Here is a 22,088-nt window from a genome sequence, read left to right on the forward strand (position 1 = left end):
TAGGGGAAAAATATTTTTAATTTACGACCTACGGTTCAAGAGTTATAGGGCAAAACGTAAAGTGGGCTGTTATAGCGCCACCATGAGGCCAACTGGTGTAATTTTCTTCCCAATAATTTTGGACTAAATCATGAACCACCCCTCCAAGTCTTGAAACTCTAGCCCTTATGGTGTCTGAGAAATAAATACTTGAATGGGAGTTTTTTCATTTTCCCATTAAAGTGGATGGGGACATTTAATGCACTAATAAATCAATATCAATTAAACTATGAAACCAATCTCTTAGCAAAATACAAGCACACGATTCCCGGTGAAGCCGGTCATTTTGACATATGGCACTAAATTGGGGAAAAAACATTGTGGGAGGAGATGCGGTTCAAAATAAACTGTTATGGCCTCGGAGGATAACAATAGTCTGGTTGCCCTGTTAGGGCAACCACACTAATTATTACAATAAAGCAAAAAACAAAAACAGCTAAAAAGGCAGTGAATCAAGCAAAACAGTGAAGACATGAATAACACAGAGATTTCGAAAAAAATCACACCCTGTGTGAAGGAAGCGGTGCCTTTGGGGCGGGGCTTAACTCATTTTAGTTCGTCCCTATTGGTGGTCCGAATCCAATTACCAAATTTGTACTTGGTAGCATGCTGCAAACTGGAATGATGGCTGTTTAAAGGCCAGCCAATGGGCAGACAGAGGGGCGGGGCTTAAGTAATTACAGTTCGTCCCTATTGGTGGTTTTAGTCCATGTACAAAATTTGTACTCCGTAGCATGCTGCGAACTTGAGTTATGGCTGTTTAAAGGCCAGCCAATGGTAAGACAGAGGGGGCGGGGCTTCAGCAATTCATGCTCGTCCCTATTGGTGGTCTAAGTCCACATACCAAATTTGGACTTGGTGGCATGCTGCAAACTGGAGTTATAGCTGTTTAAAATCCCGTGCTCATCCCGTGCTCATACGGGCGGACGGACATAACATACGCTGGGGGTCCCTGGACCCCTCTTTTATAACTTCAGCAATTCATGCTCGTCCCTATTGGTGGTCTAAGTCCACATACCAAATTTGGACTTGGTGTCATGCTGCAAACTGGAGTTATAGCCGTTTAAAATCCCGTTTAAAATCCCGTGCTCATCCCGTGCTCATACGGGCGGACGGACATAACATACGCTGGGGGTCCCTGGACCCCTCTTTGATAACCAGTGGCACGTGTGGCCAATGAGAGGAGAGATGGCATAGGCAATCTCCAAGTCCGTGTGTGTGTGTGTGTGTGTGTGTGTGTGTGTGTGTGTGTGTGTGTGTGTGTGTGTGTGCGTGTGTTTGTATGTGTTGCTTCTTTGCCGTGCTCATCCCGTGCTCAAACAAACGGACGGACGGACACGCAGACAGAGTCAAACGTAGAGCGGTTGGCACCGCTAAAAATGCAAGAGCAAGAGTGAAGAAATAAGTCTTGAGCTGTGCTTTAAAGCTATCTACAGAGGGTGCCTGTGCCCATAGAAGCAGAATGCTGCTTCACTGTGTTTTTTATGACATTTTAGGCACTTCTAGTAGGTCAGCATTAGAAGACCTGAGGGGGCGGTTTGGAACGTATCTAGGCAGGAGCTCATAGAGGCAGGAAAGTACCAGACCATTGAGAGTTTTATAAACAAGTAAAATAATTTAAAAATCAATCCTAAAAACAACCGGGAGCCAATGTAGTGATGCTAAAACTGGAGTAATGTTCCCTGGCACCCCTAGGCCAGGGTCATATCAGTCACAGCAGATATAAAATTGTTCATGCGCTTCATTCTTCATTATTGAATGTTAACAACGCAAAGACCAGCGGTGAGGAGAGAGATTCGATTCCCGGCCCTAGCAATCCCGGCCCAACAAATTGCCAGGGCCCCCAGAGAGCTTTTGTTTCACCCCACGTCTCCTGACATCATTATATCACATCAACTGTAATGTTGCTCCCATGGATGGTCGAATGCAATTCTACTCGGCAGAAAATTGTGTGTGTCTACTCCAAATGCCAAATCTGTCGTTTACATGGAAACGGGCATGGAGAAGGCGCACCTGCTAATTACAAGTAATGGGAGCCAACACTCTGATTGGTTGCATTAATGTAGCGCCCAAAACACACGAATGACTAATTCAGTGTCCACATACAACCGCTTTGCACCGTGCGCCTCACTTTGAGGTCAGTGCTGTTTAAGTACTGTCCTACAATTGGAGATGGACGCACCCTGACGTAATTGCGACCTGATAGTTATAGTGTGCAAATGCATTTGTAACCTTTCAGGGTTTGGTTCCATTTGTGAACTCTCAGAGTTAGATTAACACTCAGGATGGGTCCATTTGGTACCATTTGTACACTCTTAGAGCTAAATTAACATTCCAGATTTGTCTGTGTGCTTTAACTAAATTATTCGTTCTAAAAGCGATAACGAAATGAGAGGGAAATGAAGATGCAAGGTGAAAAACAAAGAACAAACATAACTTCTTGTATCACTGTTACTCACTGTACATAGAAGCTATATGCAAATAAGTAATAACGGAAGAATTTTAGCACAGATCTACCTTTAATTAATGTGTCTTGTACATGCAACTGAGTCTCTTTCCAATATGAACAAGGTAGTTTTCTTCATCTCAGTTAATACGGTTGTCAGGGATTCAGGTCACATTGACTCCACACAGGCTATTAAGATAGAACAGCTGAATTTAAATGGAATGTTTTATCTGCATGGTCACATGCTTCATTTTCTACACTATAGTAAAAACAGCTTTGTGGAGAGGAAAAACTTAAAGTCCCTGTACGGTAGTAATATGTACTCTGAGTTTGTCACACCACAGACTAATGTGTTATTAACCACCCAGAAAATTATACGAGCACTTCTTGTCTTATTTTGCCTACTGTATGTGTGTTTCCATTTATATCTTAATAATATTCTTTTCACAGCTGAATGGGTCAAAGTGCATGCAAACAGCAGTGAATGGGTTTACGATAGGTTTATGAGTAAATCAATGGGGATATTAATTAAGCAGCTGTTCTGCGAATAGGTAATTAAACACTGCATATTAAACATTATAAAGTTATGGGACAATGGCAGACTTTAAGTGAGAGAGAGAAAAAGAGAGAGAGAGAGAGAGAGAGAGAGAGAGAGAGAGAGAGAGAGAGAGAGATGGTCCCAACATCACTTAATGTATGCAGTATGCACACATCAACACGCAGAAGCGCGCGCGCGCACGCACGCACGCACGCACGCACACACAGTCTAGCTGGAGAATGTCCTTTGTGAAGGTGGTACGTCCTGTGTGTGGCAGGGCCCATGACAAAGTGCAGAAATCTGGACTCCTTATTAAGAACTAACAAAACACTGTAAAAAGACAAGGGCCATAGATTCAACATAGCCGTCTGTTGGAAGCATTGACTGCATTATAGACAGAAAAAGCAGATGGTAAAACAAGGCTGACAGGCAGGGCAAGCCCTGAGAAGCCAGCCAAGTAGTAAGCTAGCCAGCAAATCCAGCAAATCCAGCATTCAGACCAACAGACTGGACAGTCATATCAGCCAACCAGTCTGCAAGCTAGCAAGGTACTAAACAGAGTGAGGCATTTACGTACAGTACAGTATAAACAGACACACGTGTACACAAGTGCGTGTGCCAAATCACTGATTCATAATCGACACACATGCGCGCGCGCACACACATACACACAAAAGACAGTCCTTTGGCAACAAGCTACTTAGGATATAATATACAGCTGTTTAGATAGTAACCACTAATCAGGTATCATTATTGTGTCTAACTAACTATCTGTGATGGGCATTGGATAAGACTCTGATCTCTCAGTAACAGGTTGCCCTGACCTGCCAAGCTACTGAAGATGAAAGAAGCTTTGAGATGAGCTATGAGATGCATAATCACACATCTACCTATTAATAGCAAAATTGGACCTCACATTCGCTCCCAGTGTCATCTTATTCAGGAGACCAGGGGGCATTGTCCATTGATGCTGGCCCCTTGTCTTTGAGGGCACGTCCGTGCACATTCGATTTTTTTATCATATACAACACAAGCAATGTACGCATAGCCTCGCGTGGCCACACAATTAGTTAGATCTACAACCAACTACCAATTACAGTCTCCCATATTTTAATACTGGGCCCTGATTGGTCACCCCAGACTTCGGGAGCAGGAAATGGATTCACAACGGAGCTGGGCCAGACCCAAATCGCCAAGAGCAATTTTTCTTTTGCACTGGCAGATTCGTCTCGTCCCAGGCTAATGTACGCACGCACATAGATACTATGATCAGTATCAAAAACATCTGCACACACGCAGGAACATGTGTGTGCCTGCATAATTAACATAGTTGTTATATAATTTGATTAATTATTAATCATCTACATCTGCAAAGCTGTCAAATAAATGTAGTGCAGTAACATGTACATTTGCCTCTGAGATTATAGGGAAGAAGAAGTATCGAGCATCAAGCAATTTAAATCGTAAAGGTAAATACTAAAGTAAAATTACCTTGAAATTGTTCGTAATTACAGTATTTGAGTATATACTTGTGCCTGTGGTGGTTTCAGTGACTATAGTCATTGAGCTATGAGGACTGAGAGCTTTGGACAGGTTCTCAACCTTTTGTTCTCAAGCCCATTGTGTTACAATAATAACTCAGATTTAATAACGCTTTTAAATACTCAAAGTGCTTGAAATGGGAAAAAATTATAAGTAATCTGATTAGGGAAAATAATACAATAAATTGTGTCAGTAAAACAATGGGATGGAGGTTTACAGTAGCAGGGGGATAGCAAGGGTGAAGTATAGGGTGAAGTATAACCTCTGTAAAAAAGTATTTTGACAGAGGTTTTGAAGTATGAGAGGATGGGGGACTCTTTGATGTGGTTAGGGAGCGTGTTCCACAAGGAGGGGGCAGAAACTGAAAGGCCCTAACACCCCAGCTTCGATGCTTGGTCCTGGGGTTTTCCAGGAGGTTGGCATCTGAAGAAGAGCAGCGTGCTCTCCCCAATAAAGTTATAGCAGGGTGCTACAATGTGTGAACTCATCTTTTTTTGCCAGGAGGTTGGCATCACCAGACCTGAGGAATCGGGAGGGGACATGGCGGAGGAAAAGCTTGGAGAGGTAGTGGGGAGCTAGCCTGGCATGGCCCAATCTGGGAACCCATCACCAAATAACAAAAACAAAACAGCGCCCTCTGCTGTTTTTTTACTTATTCATTTGGCTCTGGGCGGAGCTGAACGGACGACCCGTGCTCAGGGAAACAGGGGTTTTGGTCTGCCTTCAGCCTTTCACTTCCGGTGGTGCGACTATGTTTTCATTCCCACTAACAATATTTCTCACTATATCACTGCGTAGATATTAGTCTGGAATCTCTGGAACCTGCATTTCCGAGGGGCAAATTAAAAAAATGCCTCTGGTGATAAACCCGCCCCATATTTGCATACTGGGCCCTGATTGGTCCCTCACAACTTCGGAGGGAGAGAAATTAAATCTCTATTGAGAGGGGCCAGACCTAATCTGCAATTGCAAGGGCAATTTTTTTTTTGCAATGGTACATTCGTCTGGAACCAGGCTAGTGGGGAGCTAGGTTGCTTGAAGTGCCTTGGCGGTTGGGATGACAATTCTTAAGTTCTTTCTGTGTTTTACCGAGAGCCAGTGATGTCTTGGAGTAGTGGTGTGATGTGGTCTCTCGAGCGGGTACTGGAGAAGTGAGCAGCTGAATTCTAAGAACATGTTGGACTTTATTGAGGACTTTAGAGGGGATGTCATGAAGGATGCTGATGCAGTGATCGAGCCGGGATGTAATAAATGCCTAAATGAGTGTTTAGGCAGCAGGGAAAGACATAGAGGGCCAGAGGGGGGCCAATATTCCTTAGGTGGAAAAAGGCAGTATTTGTGATTACGTTTACATGGGGGAGGATTGAAAGGGGGTTGTTGACAGGTCATACCAATAATAATAATTTTATTTGTATAGCACCTCCTATACATAAAATGCAGTCCAAAGTGCTTCCCATAAAAATATAAAAAGGTCATACAGAAATTCTGTTCTCCCCTCCTCTCCTTTCACCTTATCTTCCTTCTTCGCCTCCTCTTACATAGAACGTGCACATCATTCAAAGTAATAGGGCGACAGAAAAGAACATTGCGGCCGCGTCCATTGAGTTCAATGGAGAAGTGCCGCCCAGTTATGTTCGGTTCGTCAAGCTATATCTCCTTTCCCCTCGGCTCCTCTCATCTCTGCCCCCAACCTCGTTTCATCCAAGTTTCCCTTCTCTTTGCTCCTCTCATATTTCCACTCTTTCTCCTCTCTCCCCTCATCTCCCCTCATCATTCACCCAATCTTCTCTATTAAAACATGGAGAAGCAGTGGTCAGTTTTTATTCACCACATATCTGGAACTTATATCCGCTGCCTTTTATTGATATTACCTTACTTATTTGTCTGCACTGCAATTTCATTTTTACTTCTTTCTTCTTTTATTGTATTCAAATAACCTTTCAAATTGTGTTTTTTGCTCTGTCCTGAATAGGTGTTTCCTACTAAGGAGATAGGTGTTAACTAGTTACTTTTTACCCCCTTTCTCCACAATGTAGTCGTTATGCCAATGAATTCCTCTCCACTGCTGTTGTTTCCTTCTGACTCACCTGCCAGTCAGGAGTCCCCACCGGGAGGACATAGAGCCTCTATCCTGTCCTCCCGCCCAACACTCCCCGGTGACAGGTGCGGCCCCAGCCCGTAGGAGTACGTACTACGTGCAGTGACAAATATCACCCTCCCCGCCCAGCTTCCCTCCCCCGAACATGGGCCAATTGTGTTCGTATAGACGCTCGACAAAGTCAGATGCACCGCGGTGGATTCGAAGCCCCAGCCTACGAGGTGGTGGGCAGGCACTTTACCACTGAGCCACCCGAGCACCCTCTCTTTATTTTTTAATTCAAATGCCCTGTTAACGTGTGTGTTTTTTTCTTAATGTTTTATGTAAAGCTATACAAATAAACTTGCCTTTGTCTTGCCTTACTTATGAAACAATTAACTTTAACAGAAAACTTTCATTTATTTTACCTGTTGTAGGCATATAAAAGAATGTTTACCTACAGTATGTCCGCATGGTGTGCGTGCGTGAGTCCGCGCATGCATGCGTGCATGATGTGTGTGTGTGTGTGTGCACATGCATGCAGATGCAGATACAGTACGTTCTTTCGTGTTCCTCTCATATATTTCCTGGCTGAGCAGACAGCTGTTTGTCCCGACACTAACAGCCCAGTTTAATGGTCTGTTTATGACAGGCAAGATGGAGGGACCTTCCACCAATCCCCCTGACACTGGAGCTATTTATAGAGCACTGGATGGTTGAAGAGGAGGAGGGAGGGGTTGGATAAGGAGCTGACAGGCCGCTCAGCTGAATGGCTACTTGGTGAGCACGCTGGCTGATGTATCGTGAGAGTGGCAAGTTGGTTCTTTACTCAGTTCACAGAATAGCTGGGTGGCTCACATATTATTTGGCTTATCTGCCAGTCAGCCTATTTTTATTAACTTCCAAGCTGGTGGGCTGGCTGGCTTGCAGGTTTTTCTATTTTACTCATATGGCGAGCTATTGGCCAACCAGGTTGGATGTAGTGTCCCTGAGTCTGGTGGTCCAAATTATTCACCAGCTGGCTATGTTTGTGGTGCTCTGACTAGCTGGAATGCCATCACTGTGGTTAACCCAGTGAATGCATGAATTATATTTATTAAATAAAAACATAATATAAAAAAAAAAACTTTGAAGTTATTAATCCACATTCCCCCCTTGATGGGATTGCCTCTGTCTTTTCCTGAGATAAGTGGGAGAGTCCACGCAGACACTTTTCTGTGTGCCAGTGTGTGTTTGTTTCTCTCTCTATTTTTTCCCTACACTGTCCTGAGTGTAGCCTATGAATAATACATGCTTATTTAAATGTTTGATTTTTTTTGTTGTTTTGTTGTTTTGTTTCTTCATGGAAAATGTTGGGTAGCACTTTACAATAATGACCCGTTATAAAGCATTTATAAACATTTATAAGTAGTTTGTAGACTATTAACAAATCATTAACAACCTGTTTGTTGACATTCGTAAAAAATTACTAAAACCTTTATAACTACAGTTACAAATCATTTATAAAGTATTAGTAAGTAGTGAACTATTCATGAATAAGCCATTTATATACATCTGTAAAAGATTATTAAATCATTTGTAACGACCCATTCTAAAGCATCTATAAACGTTTATAAGCAGTTTGTAGACTATTAACAAATCATTAACAACCTGTTTATTGACATTCGTAAATGATTACTAAAACCTTTATAACTACGGTTACAAATCATCTATAAAGGTATTTTATGACTATTCATGAATAAGACATGTATAATACATCTGTAAATGATTATTAAATCATTTGTAACTGATGTTACATAATATATACAAGCTATTGGTAGCTTGTTCATGTTTAACATATGCTTTGTTAAACATTCCTAAAGTATCTATAAATCCTTAATACTGTACATGTTATTATGTGCCCTATAGTAAAGTGAAGACAGTTCATCATTTACAACTGTCTGTTAATGTGTTTGTTCATGTTTAACATGCTTTGTAAAACATTCCTAAAATATCTAAGACTATGCATTATTACACTCTACCAGGAAGGCTGTACTTGTCAGCCATCTGTTAGCTCAATGGGTTGAGACGCAGTATTCATGATCCAGAGGCCATGAGTTCAAATCCCATTGATGTCTTTCCTATGATTCTTTCCTTTGCAGACTGGCTTCCAGAAGATCAACTGAAAACTACCAGGAAGGCTTTACTTGTCAGCCATCTGTTAGCTCAATGGGTTGAGACGCAGTATTCATGATCCAGAGGCTATGAGTTCAAATCCCATTGATGTCTTTCCTATGATTCTTTCCTTTGCAGACTGGCTTCCAGAAGATCAACTGAAAACTACCAGGAAGGCTGTACTTGTCAGCCATCTGTTAGCTCAATGGGTTGAGACGCAGTATACATGATCCAGAGGCCATGAGTTCAAATCCCACTGGTGTCTTTACTGTGATGCTTTCCTTTGCAGACTAACTTCTAGAAAAACAAGTTAAAACCACCAGGACACCTTTAACTCAGCCAACAGCTTAGCTCAACTGGTAGAGCGTCTGTCCAATAACATGACTTGACCTGACTTGAGTGGGTTAGATTCCCACTCCGAGTCATGTGTCCCCGGTAACTTGGGGCAACAGATAAATTGACTGATATCCTTCGTGATGCTTCCCTTTGCAGAATAACTTCTAGAAAAACAAGTTAAAACCACCAGGAAACCTGTAACTCTCAGCCAACAGCATAGCTCGACTGGTAGAGCGTCTGTCCAATAACATGACTTGACTTGACTTGAGTGGGTTCGATTCCCACTCGAGTCAAGTGTCCCCGGTAACTTGGGGCAACGGATAAATTGACTGATATCCTTAGTGATGCTTCCCTTTGCAGACTAACTTCTAGAAAAACAAGTTAAAACCACCAGGAAACCTGTAACCCTCAGCCTACAGCATAGCTCAACTGGTAGAGCGTCTGTCCAATAACATGACTTGACTTGACTTGAGTGGGTTCGATTCCCACTCGAGTCAAGTGTCCCAGGTAACTTGGGGTTACTTGCCTCGAGTGGGAATCGAACCCACTCAAGTCAAGTCAAGTCATGTTATTGGACAGACGCTCTACCAGTTGAGCTATGCTGTTGGCTGAGAGTTACAGGTTTCCTGGTGGTTTTAACTTGTTTTTCTAGAAGTTATTCTGCAAAGGGAAGCATCACGAAGAATATCAGTCAATTTATCCGTTGCCCCAAGTTACCGGGGACACATGACTCGGAGTGGGAATCGAACCCACTCAAGGAAAGAATCATAGGAAAGACATCAATGGGATTTAAACTCATGGCCTCTGGATCATGAATACTGCGTCTCAACCCATTGAGCTAACAGATGGCTGACAAGTACAGCCTTCCTGGTAGTTTTCAGTTGATCTTCTGGAAGCCAGTCTGCAAAGGAAAGAATCATAGGAAAGACATCAATGGGATTTGAACTCATGGCCTCTGGATCATGTATACTGCGTCTCAACCCATTGAGCTAACAGTTGGATGACAAATATAGCCTTCCTGGTAGTTTTCAGTTGATCTTCTGGAAGCCAGTCTGCTATGGAAAGACATCAATGGGATTTGAACTCATGGCCTCTGGATCATGAACACTGCGTCTCAACCCATTGAGCTAACAGATGGCTGACAAGTACAGCCTTCCTGGTAGTTTTCAGTTGATCTTCTGGAAGCCAGTCTGCAAAAGAAAGAATCATAGGAAAGACATCAATGGGATTTGAACTCATGGCCTTCTGGATCATGTATACTGCGTCTCAACCCATTGAGCTAACAGTTGGATGACAAATATAGCCTTCCTGGTACTTTTCAGTTGATCTTCTGGAAGCCAGTTTGCAAAGGAAAGAATCATAGGAATGACATCAGTGGGATTTGAACTCATGGCCTCTGGATCATGAATACTGCATCTCAACCCATTGAGCTAACAGATGGCTGACAAGTACAGCCTTCCTGGTAGATTATAATAATGCATAGTCTTAGATATTTTAGGAATGTTTTACAAAGCATGTTAAACATGAACAAACACATTAACAGACAGTTGTAAATGATGAACTGTCTTCACTTTACTATAGGGCACATAATAACATGTATTAAGGATTTATAGATACTTTAGGAATGTTTAACAAAGCATATGTTAAACATGAACAAGCTACCAATAGCTTGTATATATTATGTAACACCAGTTACAAATGATTTAATAATCATTTACAGATGTATTATACATGTCTTATTCATGAATAGTCATAAAATACCTTTATAGATGATTTGTAACCGTAGTTATAAAGGTTTTAGTAATCATTTACGAATGTCAATAAACAGGTTGTTAATGATTTGTTAATAGTCTACAAACTGCTTATAAACGTTTATAGATGCTTTAGAATGGGTCGTTACAAATGATTTAATAATCTTTTACAGATGTATATAAATGGCTTATTCATGAATAGTTCACTACTTACTAATACTTTATAAATGATTTGTAACTGTAGTTATAAAGGTTTTAGTAATCATTTACGAATGTCAACAAACAGGTTGTTAATGATTTGTTAATAGTCTACAAACTACTTATAAACGTTTATAAATGCTTTATAACGGGTCATTATTGTAAAGTGCTACCAAATGTTGTTTTATAGACTTTGTAGATACACTTGAGAGCACTTTGTGGCTACCTCACCTCAACTCTGCCTGTCTGTGTCTGTGTGTGTGTGTGTGTGTGTGTGTGTGTGTGTGTGTGTGTGTGTGTGTGTGTGTAAAGCGACAGGTACAGAAGCTTGTGCATGTGACCCAAAGAAACTACAGGACTGGATAGCTGAAAGGATCGCCATTTCAAATATTATGATATTAGATTTAGTTTTTGTTTCCTGCATTTCTGGGAAATGAAGGGAAAAGGTTTGTTGCCATATGGCAACAACATGCGATAAAGGGTTAATAAGGTTTCCAGAGTTCTGTTCTTTGTCAAGCACACTGCCACACACAGACCTACAGCCCCACCTTGACACGTGTGTGTGTGTGTGTGTGTGTGTGTGTGTGTGTGTGTGTGTGTGTGTGTGTGTGTGTGTGTGTGTGTGTGTGTGTGTGCGTGCATGCGTGCGTGCGTGCGTGCGTGCGTGCGTGCGTGCGTGCGTGGTGGAAAAAGTAGCAGTTCAAAATGTATTAAAAAAATCGTTTGAAAATAGCCGATCCACAAGCTCACAATGCGTTGCGATGTGACGCATTGCGAGCTTGTAGATCTGCTATTTTCAAAAGGCCAAAAAAAATATATATATATATATATGTATATATATATATATAAGGCTGAAGTGGTTAATGTGTTTTGTAATAATAAGTAAAAGTATTGAAAATTGGAAATATTCAACTAAAGTAAAAATGCCTCAAAATTGTACTTAAGTACAGTACTTGAGCATGTGTACTTAGTTACTTTACACCACTGTGTGTGTGTGTGTGTGTGTGTGTGTGTGTGTGTGTGTGTGTGTGCGCGTGCGTGCGTGCGCGCGCGTGCGCGTGCGTGCGTGTGATGGACCACCCTGATAAGTGGGAGAGTCCACGCTGACACTTTTCTGTGTGCCAGTGTGTGTTTGTTTCTCTCTCTATTTTTTCCCTTCGCTGTCCTGAGTGTCCTCAGACAGACACACACACACACACACACACACACACACACACACACACACACACAGACACACAAACAGATGGACCCCCTCCATCTGCCAACACTCAAATGTGCGGGAACGCAGGCACACACACGCACATACCGTAGCTGCACACGCACACAGGCACGTGATGTCAAGTGATGACAGGTCACCTTGTGTGCTCTCAGGTGACAGACAGACTGGCAAGACAGACAGACAGAAGGATGGAGGGAAAAGGGACAGGGGTCGGCCCACGGAGGATGAGAGCCAAACAGAATGGAATGAATCATTGTAATGACAGTGTCTCTCCCTGGCGATGAAATGTCCCCAGGATGACACATTAACCTTTTCACGTTTTTCCTCTTTTGTCCTTCATGCCTTCTTCACAGCCTGTCAAACACTCACTTTGCATGCACAAAGTTTTTGATGAATCTAACATGTTAAAAATGGAGTTTGAAGTTATAATGGGTTTGTATAGGAAGGGGCCGTGTCTGATAAAATGAATATCAAATATCTAAATACTGAATCAAGCAACTTAAAAACTGTCTGGGGGGCTCACAAAAGCCTGAGTAGACCATAAAATGACCAAAAGTTTTTTTGAAAGTGAAATATCCCTTTAAGTTAACTGAAATGTTTTAGCAATTTCGTTATTTGCACACGCACACACACGCGCACACGCACACGCACACGCACACACACACACACACACACACACACACACACACACACACACACGGACCAACCTGAGCTGTCTGTCTTTGCAGACGGCCGTCATGACCAGCAGGTTTCCCAGGATGCTCATCAGCATGACCAGAGACAGGAAGCAGATCAAGGCTATCCGCTTTGGCATGCTGTCGCTATGGAAACACAGAAGACATGGCAACAACATCAGTGTCGGAATGTGCGTCGCCTTAACCAACCAACATATCGTGAACATGACTGCAATGGCTTTAGTCACGTTCAGTGGCCTTTAGCCATTCGAGAAGGTTTGAAAGGTCAAAGTCTGTGGCGAGAGAAGGGATGTGCGCAGTCGACTAGTCCAGTGGCTCCCAAACTCTTTAGCACGAGAAGTTTGATGTCTACCCGGGATCCAAACAAAAAAATGGAAATAGCCGATCTACAAGCTCACAGCTTGTAGATCTGCTTTTTCACTACTTCTTAAAACGTCTTTTGAATTCATGCACTTTGTTTGATTTTATTAATTTATTTTGACCAACTGCTCTCCATCAACAGAGTTGAACCCTAACATCCTTATTCTATTTTCGACAACGATATTTGGTGTAGAGGAAAAAGGAGGGGGCCTAGCATAGCCCATTGGGGACTATGGTCAACTAAGGGTTTAAATGGTTAAAGCTGATCTCCCTTTTTTTTAGCACTGTATGTAAATGTAAGGGGGGTGACGGGGGACGGGGGGACGGGGGGGGGGGGTGGCAGTACCTCTTATGGCCGTAATAATGTTCGCTGGAGCATACTTTTCATTCAGATGATTTACTACTAAAATGTTGTCTGAAATGAGTTTTCTACATTGCCCTTTTCTACATAATCTATCTTCTACATTTAAAATAAGATTTAGTTATTTGAATATTATATTAAGACATTTCCAAATGGCTTTAACATTTCACAATATTCTTTTTTTTCCAATTATGCTTGGCCTTATATAGATTATAATGTGCTCAGTTCTGGCTATTTTCTGAGTGTTCCCTTAAATTTAGACAGGTCGTTTAGTCGGTTACAAAAATATTGTTTAAACATCAGTGAAATTAGTCACTGCACACATCCCTAGTGAGAGTGCATTTCCCTGTACAGTTCCTTGTCTGAACTAAAAAGCAGAGAAAGAAATAAAATAGTGAGAACTATTCTATAAAAAAAAATATATATCTTTGGTATGAGGGATAGATAACTTTTTTATTTTGACATTAAATTGCTCCAACATCTAGTCTGGAAATAAAATCACTGATAAATGTACGTATCCTTGGGAAAAACCTTGAAAGTTTCCGTTTATATTGTGTATTGAATGAAGTGATAGCATCAACTCTACTGTAAATCACCAATAAAGTACAGAATTACATTTTTCATTCCCACCCGACCTTGGACTTGTTTTAACCAAAATATTTCAAGGTGCTATAACTCAACTGCCAGGAGTTAGTCCCACTGAGAAATATGTTTCTCAGAAAAATACCTTTTTTTATCTGTGTTGTTTTACACTGGAAAAGTGGAAATACATTATGGTAAGCCCCTTTGGATGCTTGTAGTTTCTCACACTTCAGGCCTGACAAGGGGAAAAGGGATCGCACTCATTTTGCGCACACTCATACCCTTTGGCTTCATCTACCACAGTTTTCACACATAAACTGTAATCTCCACACTTCCCCGTCTTTCTTCTCTCAAAATAGTTAGCACATAGATTGCACTTGTCTTTGGATCAGTTCAATCGTTGCTTTCATGTATTATACTTTATCATGACTCACCCCCCCCCCCGCGCGCGCGCGCTCACGCACTTGGCAGAAGAAGTGTGAAAATGCAGAGCGTGCCCTGCCACTGCAACAAGACGTTCATTTCCTTTCATCTGTGATTCGTTGCTTGACAAACAGCCTCTTTAACACCCCACAGACATGCATGGCACGGTTCACATTGTAGCGGTTCTGTAGTCAGTCATTTCCTTCTAAAGTTGTGAGTCGTGAGTATTACTGACAGCACAAGACTATTATCCTAAAGTTGGAATGTCAGCATTTTTTTTCCTTTTGGTGACAAATGAGACAGATGCTGCACTTAGTGCATCTCTCTCTCTCTCTCTCTCTCTCTCTCTCTCTCTCTCTAAGCTGAAAAACCTGCCGGCCTCATCATGACGCAGTCGAAGGTTGCTGAATTCTGCCCTTATGTTTTGACAATTTTGCACTTGGATAAACTCCAGTGCTTCATCAGCTGTGAATTTTACCAAACCATCCACAGCAACTGTGCTTAGGGGACACACAAATCAACCCCCACCCCCCCCACCGACGCGTGCACACACGCACACACACCAGGTCAAACGAAAACCTATATACATTCTGTATGTGTCACTGTGGACAAAGGTGACCATCAAACACTACTTGTTATAAAGGTATTTTTGTGAAGTACTGTACTGAAGACACCACCACCTTCACTGTCCTCTCCGTGTGCCCTTCACTACACCAAGTTGTCTGGCTGTATTTTGCAAGGTGGGACGTGAATGAAATGTTCCATTGTTTACGTATTTACAAACACAGAGACACCTACGTGCAGGTATGTGCACGCACCGTCCACACACCCACACATGCAGAGGCTGTAAAGTATGTGCGTGTATCTTGGAAACAGAGCGAGAGAAACATGCATGTGTAGTTTGTGTACACAGCCCTCTGATGACATCAGATCCCCATGATCCTTGACCTGTAATTGAGCTTAGCACACGGCGGGCAATCAGTGACTAGCAGCCTCAATTAGGCACTCAGAGGTAGATGACGGGACACCAGGGAATAACTGCACAATACTCTAAAGCCACAGTCAGTCACTGGACCAGTTTCTCCTTCTTATTCATATGACGCCAAGTTGCTGTCACCTATGTCTGTATTCCCTGTCACTGCGGCCAGCTTGTGTGCGTTGCTTTCGTATTTTGAGTAAGTCAGAGTGACTAATGGCAGCTTGTCTGAAATAGAACATGCAGTTGCATACAGACATACAGTACAGGGGAGTTATTTATATGTTATATCCATTGTCTTTGCTATATTCATCATGGAGTTGTACGTTCCTATTCTTAAAGTCAGACCTATTAATATATCACCATTAAGTCATTGACTGCCAATGACGTGTTTTGACACATGTTGTGTGTTTTCAGTTTTTACAATAGACCTAACCTATGAGTCACCATTTGACTCCCAGTGTAGCAGTGAAGCAGGAAATCACGTGATCACAAAAAAACAGCAACATTCACTCCCATTCTAATGGATTTGGAAGCATGCTGTTTTCTCTGCTTTCTGTTGCTTTTTGGCGAAAACAACCTACATTCAACTGCCATTAACTATGGAACAGATTATCGCGACGGCACACTTTCCCCCCCCGATTCTACGAGCGATCGGTGGATGGATCGTTGTGAAGAATAATATTCTATGGTTTTTCAAAGCTTAGTGAAAACGCTCGGAATCGCTGGCAAGGTCGGCTATAGATGATGTTTTACTCTAGCGGTTAATGAGTTAATAGGACGAGTTGTGGTCCAGTGTGAGCTCCAGGCAGCTCATGCCAGCAGCCGTGCCTGACAGGAGAGCTCAAAGGTAGGTAGGAGAAGTGCAGACAGCTGGTGTCCATCTCTGGTGGTTCCAATTGGTGAAACTTTGGCAAACGCCAAAGGAATCCAAAATCTCAGATCTCTGAACAGTTTCCACCTGGCCAACATCAGACTGTTGAACCAGCGTTAAGCCCACCCATTGCCAGGCTGTCCTGATGACACAGGCCACCATCACACAGGATTATACTTGTCATATACTGTATGACTGCAGGTGTGCCCCACTGAACCACTTATTCAGGGCCTGGTTTTACTTGCATTAACTGTTCAAGAGAGGTGAGCTGCGAGCATCGTCAGTTTAACAGCCGCCCCTCTTCCCCCTCCCCCTCCCCCCTCCACAGCTCTCCCAGTTCCAAGCGGCCGGCAGACAGACAGACAGACAGACAGACAGGCAGTATCACAAGGTTAATTCACTCATGCAAACAGTGATGACGTGACTTGCAAACAACAAACAAGTGATAGAATACTGATCGCGCAAGTGTCATCAATCATTTCAGAATACTTCTTTTTTTTTACCATTTCGGCGGCCCCCTCAAGACAGCCCTGCACTTATCACATCTGCTGCTAATTAACTGCCTCATCCCACTTTTTTGACTGACTTGTGTACATAATATGCACCTAATGTATATATTTCACACTGCTCATATTGATATCTGACCTGTTTTCCATTTCTCTCTTTCTCTATCTCTTTCCGCCTTGCTGAATCTGCAATTATGGAGCCTAATGTTCCTAGTGATTGTTTTGAACTCGCTATAGCAATAACTAATGGGGGTGTTTACCACATCAGGACAATTCAGATCGTTCATGCACTAAATATCAAAGACACTCTTGGGGTTGTGATTGCTTGATAAATATTATGGCATTCGTTGTGCAGCTTTATATGACAAACCCTATACATCTGGCACTAAAACATACTTCACACTAAACTATAACGAAGCTCGTGTTCAAAGCAGATTACGAGGAGTGAGCAAGGTGGAGCTTCTGCACAACTGTGCAGAGGTTAGTGAGATGTTCTGACTAACTTTAATAAAAGAACACTGCTTTACTGGCATTGGGTTTTAAGTTTATGGTCAATGCACAATGATCTACATTAGCCCGGTGCTTCCCAAACATAGGGTTGTGACCAATTTTGAGTCGTGACTCATGGACCCATTTTTATGGGTTGCGAGTAAATATAATTAAAAAAAATAATAATAATAACCTTTCCTAAACTACACTATTTAACTTAGATTTTCTTTATAATTTTTTTGGCCAGATACAGTGAAAATGCCTCGCATTGCGTTGTGAGCATGTAGATCGGCTATTTCCGCAATATCTATCCGTGGAACTGAGTCAAATAAAATGTAATGCCTCCTCAACTCCTACCATTCCAAGTGCTTGTCAGGTTGGGGGGTCCCCAGTTCAAATATGATTATTTTGGGGGGTCGCGGCCTGAAAAGGTTGAGAACCACTGCTCTAGAGGCAGCCCAGCTCTCTCCAGCTATTTTGCGGAGCGTGCCTTTAAACGTTCCGAGTTCAGGCAGCCTAGAACATATCAGATGTCCCCCACTGAACAACCTGATGAAGTGTTCTCTGATTGAATCTAAAGAGCAGACATTCAGTGCTGATGACTGGGCCAGCCAAGGACCTTGGTGGTCCCCAGAAATCAGCCTTGAATGGGTAAGAATCTATGGGCCCTCAGTAGGCAGCTCAGTAGGTGAAGGAGAGAGAGAAAGAGATCAATTGTTACATCGCTCCCCTGAAGTGATTTAACCTGCTCAATTCATTCATAGCCGAGTCATCATTTATTTTCGGACCATCAAACAAATTATTCTGTGCATTGTGTAGAAAAATTGCTCTTCTGTCACATATTTCTTTCTTTTCCTTTAGGCTCTTTAGCTTGTGCTGATCGGAACAGAGCGAGAAAAAAATGTCTGCATGCATGGATATCGTCAAGTTTCACACTGTCTTGTACGGGGAGCGAAACAAACAATTCCTGGCAAGCATACATGCCCTTAGTGGGGATTCCATAATGACACGCAATAGCTGTCTGGACACTAGTGTCTTCTCACAGCTGGCCAAGACAAGCTCTTTAATATGCAGATTGCTACTGGGACAAAGTGCCCCAATTATATAGTGTGCAAATGCCATTTCTACAATGTCATGATGAATATAATATTCAGAAAGGGCAGGGTCATGGCAGATGATTTAACTGTCTGGAAAAATGTAAGTGTGTGAAAGCAGAGGGCAAGTAGCACAGGAATAATTATGATTAAAAGCCAAAGTTATTAAAACAATGACAGTGGCTGTGTAAAAGAAAAAGTACAGTAAGCTATTAGATAAAGTTAGGTCCTTTAGCAAACTACGTATAGTATTACAGTGTAAATATGCATATAAAAGTTAAATGCTACACTTCTCTCTTCTCTTTGACTTAATATTACCAAAATACATTCTTTTAAAAATATACATAAAATACATTCAACAAATGAACCATTCATTTCTACTGTGACTAAGACAGAAAACTGCAAGCAGACACGGCGATGGACAGAGTGTAATGATATCAATTACACTTGCACAGAGCCCCTCACTGAAAAATGTCAGCTGTCTCAATTAACTTCACACTGATCAGGTGCTCCAGTTTCTAGGGTCAACAAATAAAATGTCACCTTGCAGACATTTTACATTTTGCAATGTAGGAATCGAACATATGGTGCAGATGTATAAAAATGTGTCAGTTTAAGATTTCCACTCAATGTTTTATTGGAAATAAGAGTGTGCTAAACCTCCATGGGTTCACCTATAAGAATCACTGGGCGAGAAAGGGGAGATCAGGTTGGGGAGAGGAATGGTGAGAGAGAGGTTGAGGGGGAGAGAGAGAGAGGGAGGAAGCTGGCCGTGATTTGGCCCCTTAAGTGGTCTGAGCCCTGTGTTTTTCCAGTCCCTGTGATTATTTTCCTTTCTCTGTACGAGGGCTCTTTAAGGAAGCCACCGTGGCTTCTGCTGTGATTTGTGCCACTTTCGGCACATTGTGTTTAAACACAGAAGTGACGGGAGCCAGCAGTGTGGGGTTTTTATTCCAATTATGCACTGTTATCTTTACCTCACCAAGAAAATGAGATTTTAAAGCAAAAGTAAAAATTGTTGCAGGGAACAGAAGGAAATGGGGGGGGGGGTGTTGGAGAACAGTGTGGAGTTATGAAATACAATATGGTTTGAAAGCATTGGCAGTTAAGGAACTCGAGAGGGAATTTAAGCGTTTGTGACTGTTTGAATGATCGCAATTTGGACTTTGTGGTAGCCACTTATGTGTCTCAGCATGTGATGTCTATCATGAATGACAAGACCAAAGGGCAATACAGAAAAAGAATTGGCTTCAAACTTTCCCCCCAACTTTCACTCATTTTCTTTATGGCCAGAGACCACTCAGCAGAAAACAGTAATGAAAAATCAATCAAGAGATTTAAAAAAAAAAAGAGATGTTAAACGTGGAATTGGGTTATGACTGTTTGTTATTTCTGGAAAGAACGTTCCTGATTACTTGATTACTTCACTGAAGTTTATTACAGCGCTTGGCTCTGCGCACGTGGTGTTATAATTGTAAACTCCACATTTACGTAAGTTCCTGTTAATCGCTCGCAAACGCCACGGGCTCTTTATCTAAAAACCTTGATAAGTCACAAGAAGACCAGCCAGACATGCTGTTCGGCTTAGAAAAGCTTGGCAAAGACTTGTAGAATTTGTGTTAAAAAATGGGGGAAAAAAGAAATACAATGGCTTCAGACAGGTCCAGAGAGCTTAGGCTGACATAACTTGCCAAACACAAACGTGTGATTCTCCCCATCCAAATACAGAATCTGATCTAACTCTGTGATTATTTAGTGAGCGCGCAGTCTATAAGACAGAGAGGGAGACTATATGTTGGTATCGTCCAGCCTTGATCCTGGCACCTACTGTTGTCATTTTTACGACATGCCTTTGCAGTAATGGGGAGATACTATCAACATAATATACGCCAGGGGCAGGCGCAAATGGCTCAGGAGGTCATTTCTGGCTCCTTCTGGCATTGTGCCGCAGTGTCCTTGAGCAAGACACTGAACCCCTGAAGCTCCCCGGGCGCTGCTCAGTAGCTGCCCACTGCTCCTAGTTAGGATGGGTTAAATGCAGAGGACATATTCTGGGTATGTGCAAATGTACTTAATGCAGTCAACACATCTCCCCTTTCTTTCTAAAAAGAATACAGTATAGGCCAAAGGAAAGACCACATTAATGAAAGAAAATAAAAGGTGCTAAAAAGGAAAAGGAAGAGACCGAGACAGGCTATAATAATCTAGAGAGGAAAATGTCAGCAACATATTCAATGAATATGTGTTAAGCCATAATTCTAATTAATGCCAAAGAAAAAACCCACACTGCCATGATGATAGTCTTATAGATGTGTATCTCTCCATTTCATTCTCACACATACATTCTCTCTCTTCTGTGCACACATTGTACATGCAATAACCCGTGCCTACACTCCCACGCACGCACGCACGCACGCACGCACGCACAAAAAGGTCCATCTCTACCACTGCCAATTACAAATCATTTTCCAGTACATTACGCAAATAAATAGTTCCTGTGTGCTGGAGAAAACAGCTGAATGTCCTCATTAAGCTGTGAGTCACAAGATGGCCCCAACATTGAGTGATGATAGCCTTATCTCCCTGATGATCACAGCTATGCTGTGTGACCACCAGTGCAGTCAGTCAGGTGTATTGGGTGTGATGTGATGGTGTTGCTTCATAGATCACAACTAAAATAGAACTAGAGCAAGTATGGTCACATCCTAGACCACAATTACCAATATTCTGACTGATATTTTGTAATGATATTTTATATAACAAAGAAAAAACAAACAAAGTGCTAAATCTTCAAATTAATTTGAAAAGCATTGATTTGATATATATATCTCGGAGGTTCTGAACAACCGCCTATCCGACCCACTCGACACCAGGCACCGCACTCCGATGGGTCCTTGCCGGTGTGCATGCCGAAATTGATGTCAGCTGGTACCATACCACGGATCTCCATATGCCTATATTGTATCAGTTGGATCGGCAGTTCTAGACAACCGTCTATCCGACCGACTTGACGCCGGATTAACTATGTTGCTCAATAAAAAAAACTCTTTGATTACACGCAATAAGAACCTGCACATTTTCTGTCCCATTCTGAACTTGCATACTTTTATGACCCTGGCTTTGGCATTTGTATTTGTCATTGTGTTACATACTGCACATTATTGGTAGGGTTCACTCTAATGATGCTTTATCTTATCTCATCTTATAATAAATGCAAGCAATTCTCTGTCCACGTGTCCATCCGTCTATAGTTGACGTACAGCATCTCGAGAACCGTCCGACCGCCCAACTTCAAACTACACAACTTGCATCGTTCGCGAGTAGGCTGAGTCTAGTAATGTTAAGGTATACAGCAGATACATTAGGTATTTGGTATTACACTTGTCAATGCACATCTACCTTCTATTGAATGACTCCCTCTATACATG

The 22,088-nt window shown here is 42.1% G+C and overlaps 1 protein-coding gene across 1 annotated transcript in view; it reads right to left on the bottom strand.

The window, feature by feature from the left end:
• htr4 (5-hydroxytryptamine receptor 4) overlaps positions 1-22,088 on the bottom strand; it is a 175,233-nt gene that overhangs the window by 92,161 nt on the left and 60,984 nt on the right. The window contains exon 3 of the mRNA XM_084041117.1: positions 13,008-13,121. Coding sequence (XP_083897243.1) covers positions 13,008-13,121 — 114 coding nt within the window. The remainder of the gene's footprint in view (positions 1-13,007; positions 13,122-22,088) is intronic.

This window comes from Gymnoscopelus microlampas (assembly GCF_963454915.1).
Source record: "Gymnoscopelus microlampas genome assembly, chromosome: 18".
NCBI classification, from domain to species: domain Eukaryota; kingdom Metazoa; phylum Chordata; class Actinopteri; order Myctophiformes; family Myctophidae; genus Gymnoscopelus; species Gymnoscopelus microlampas.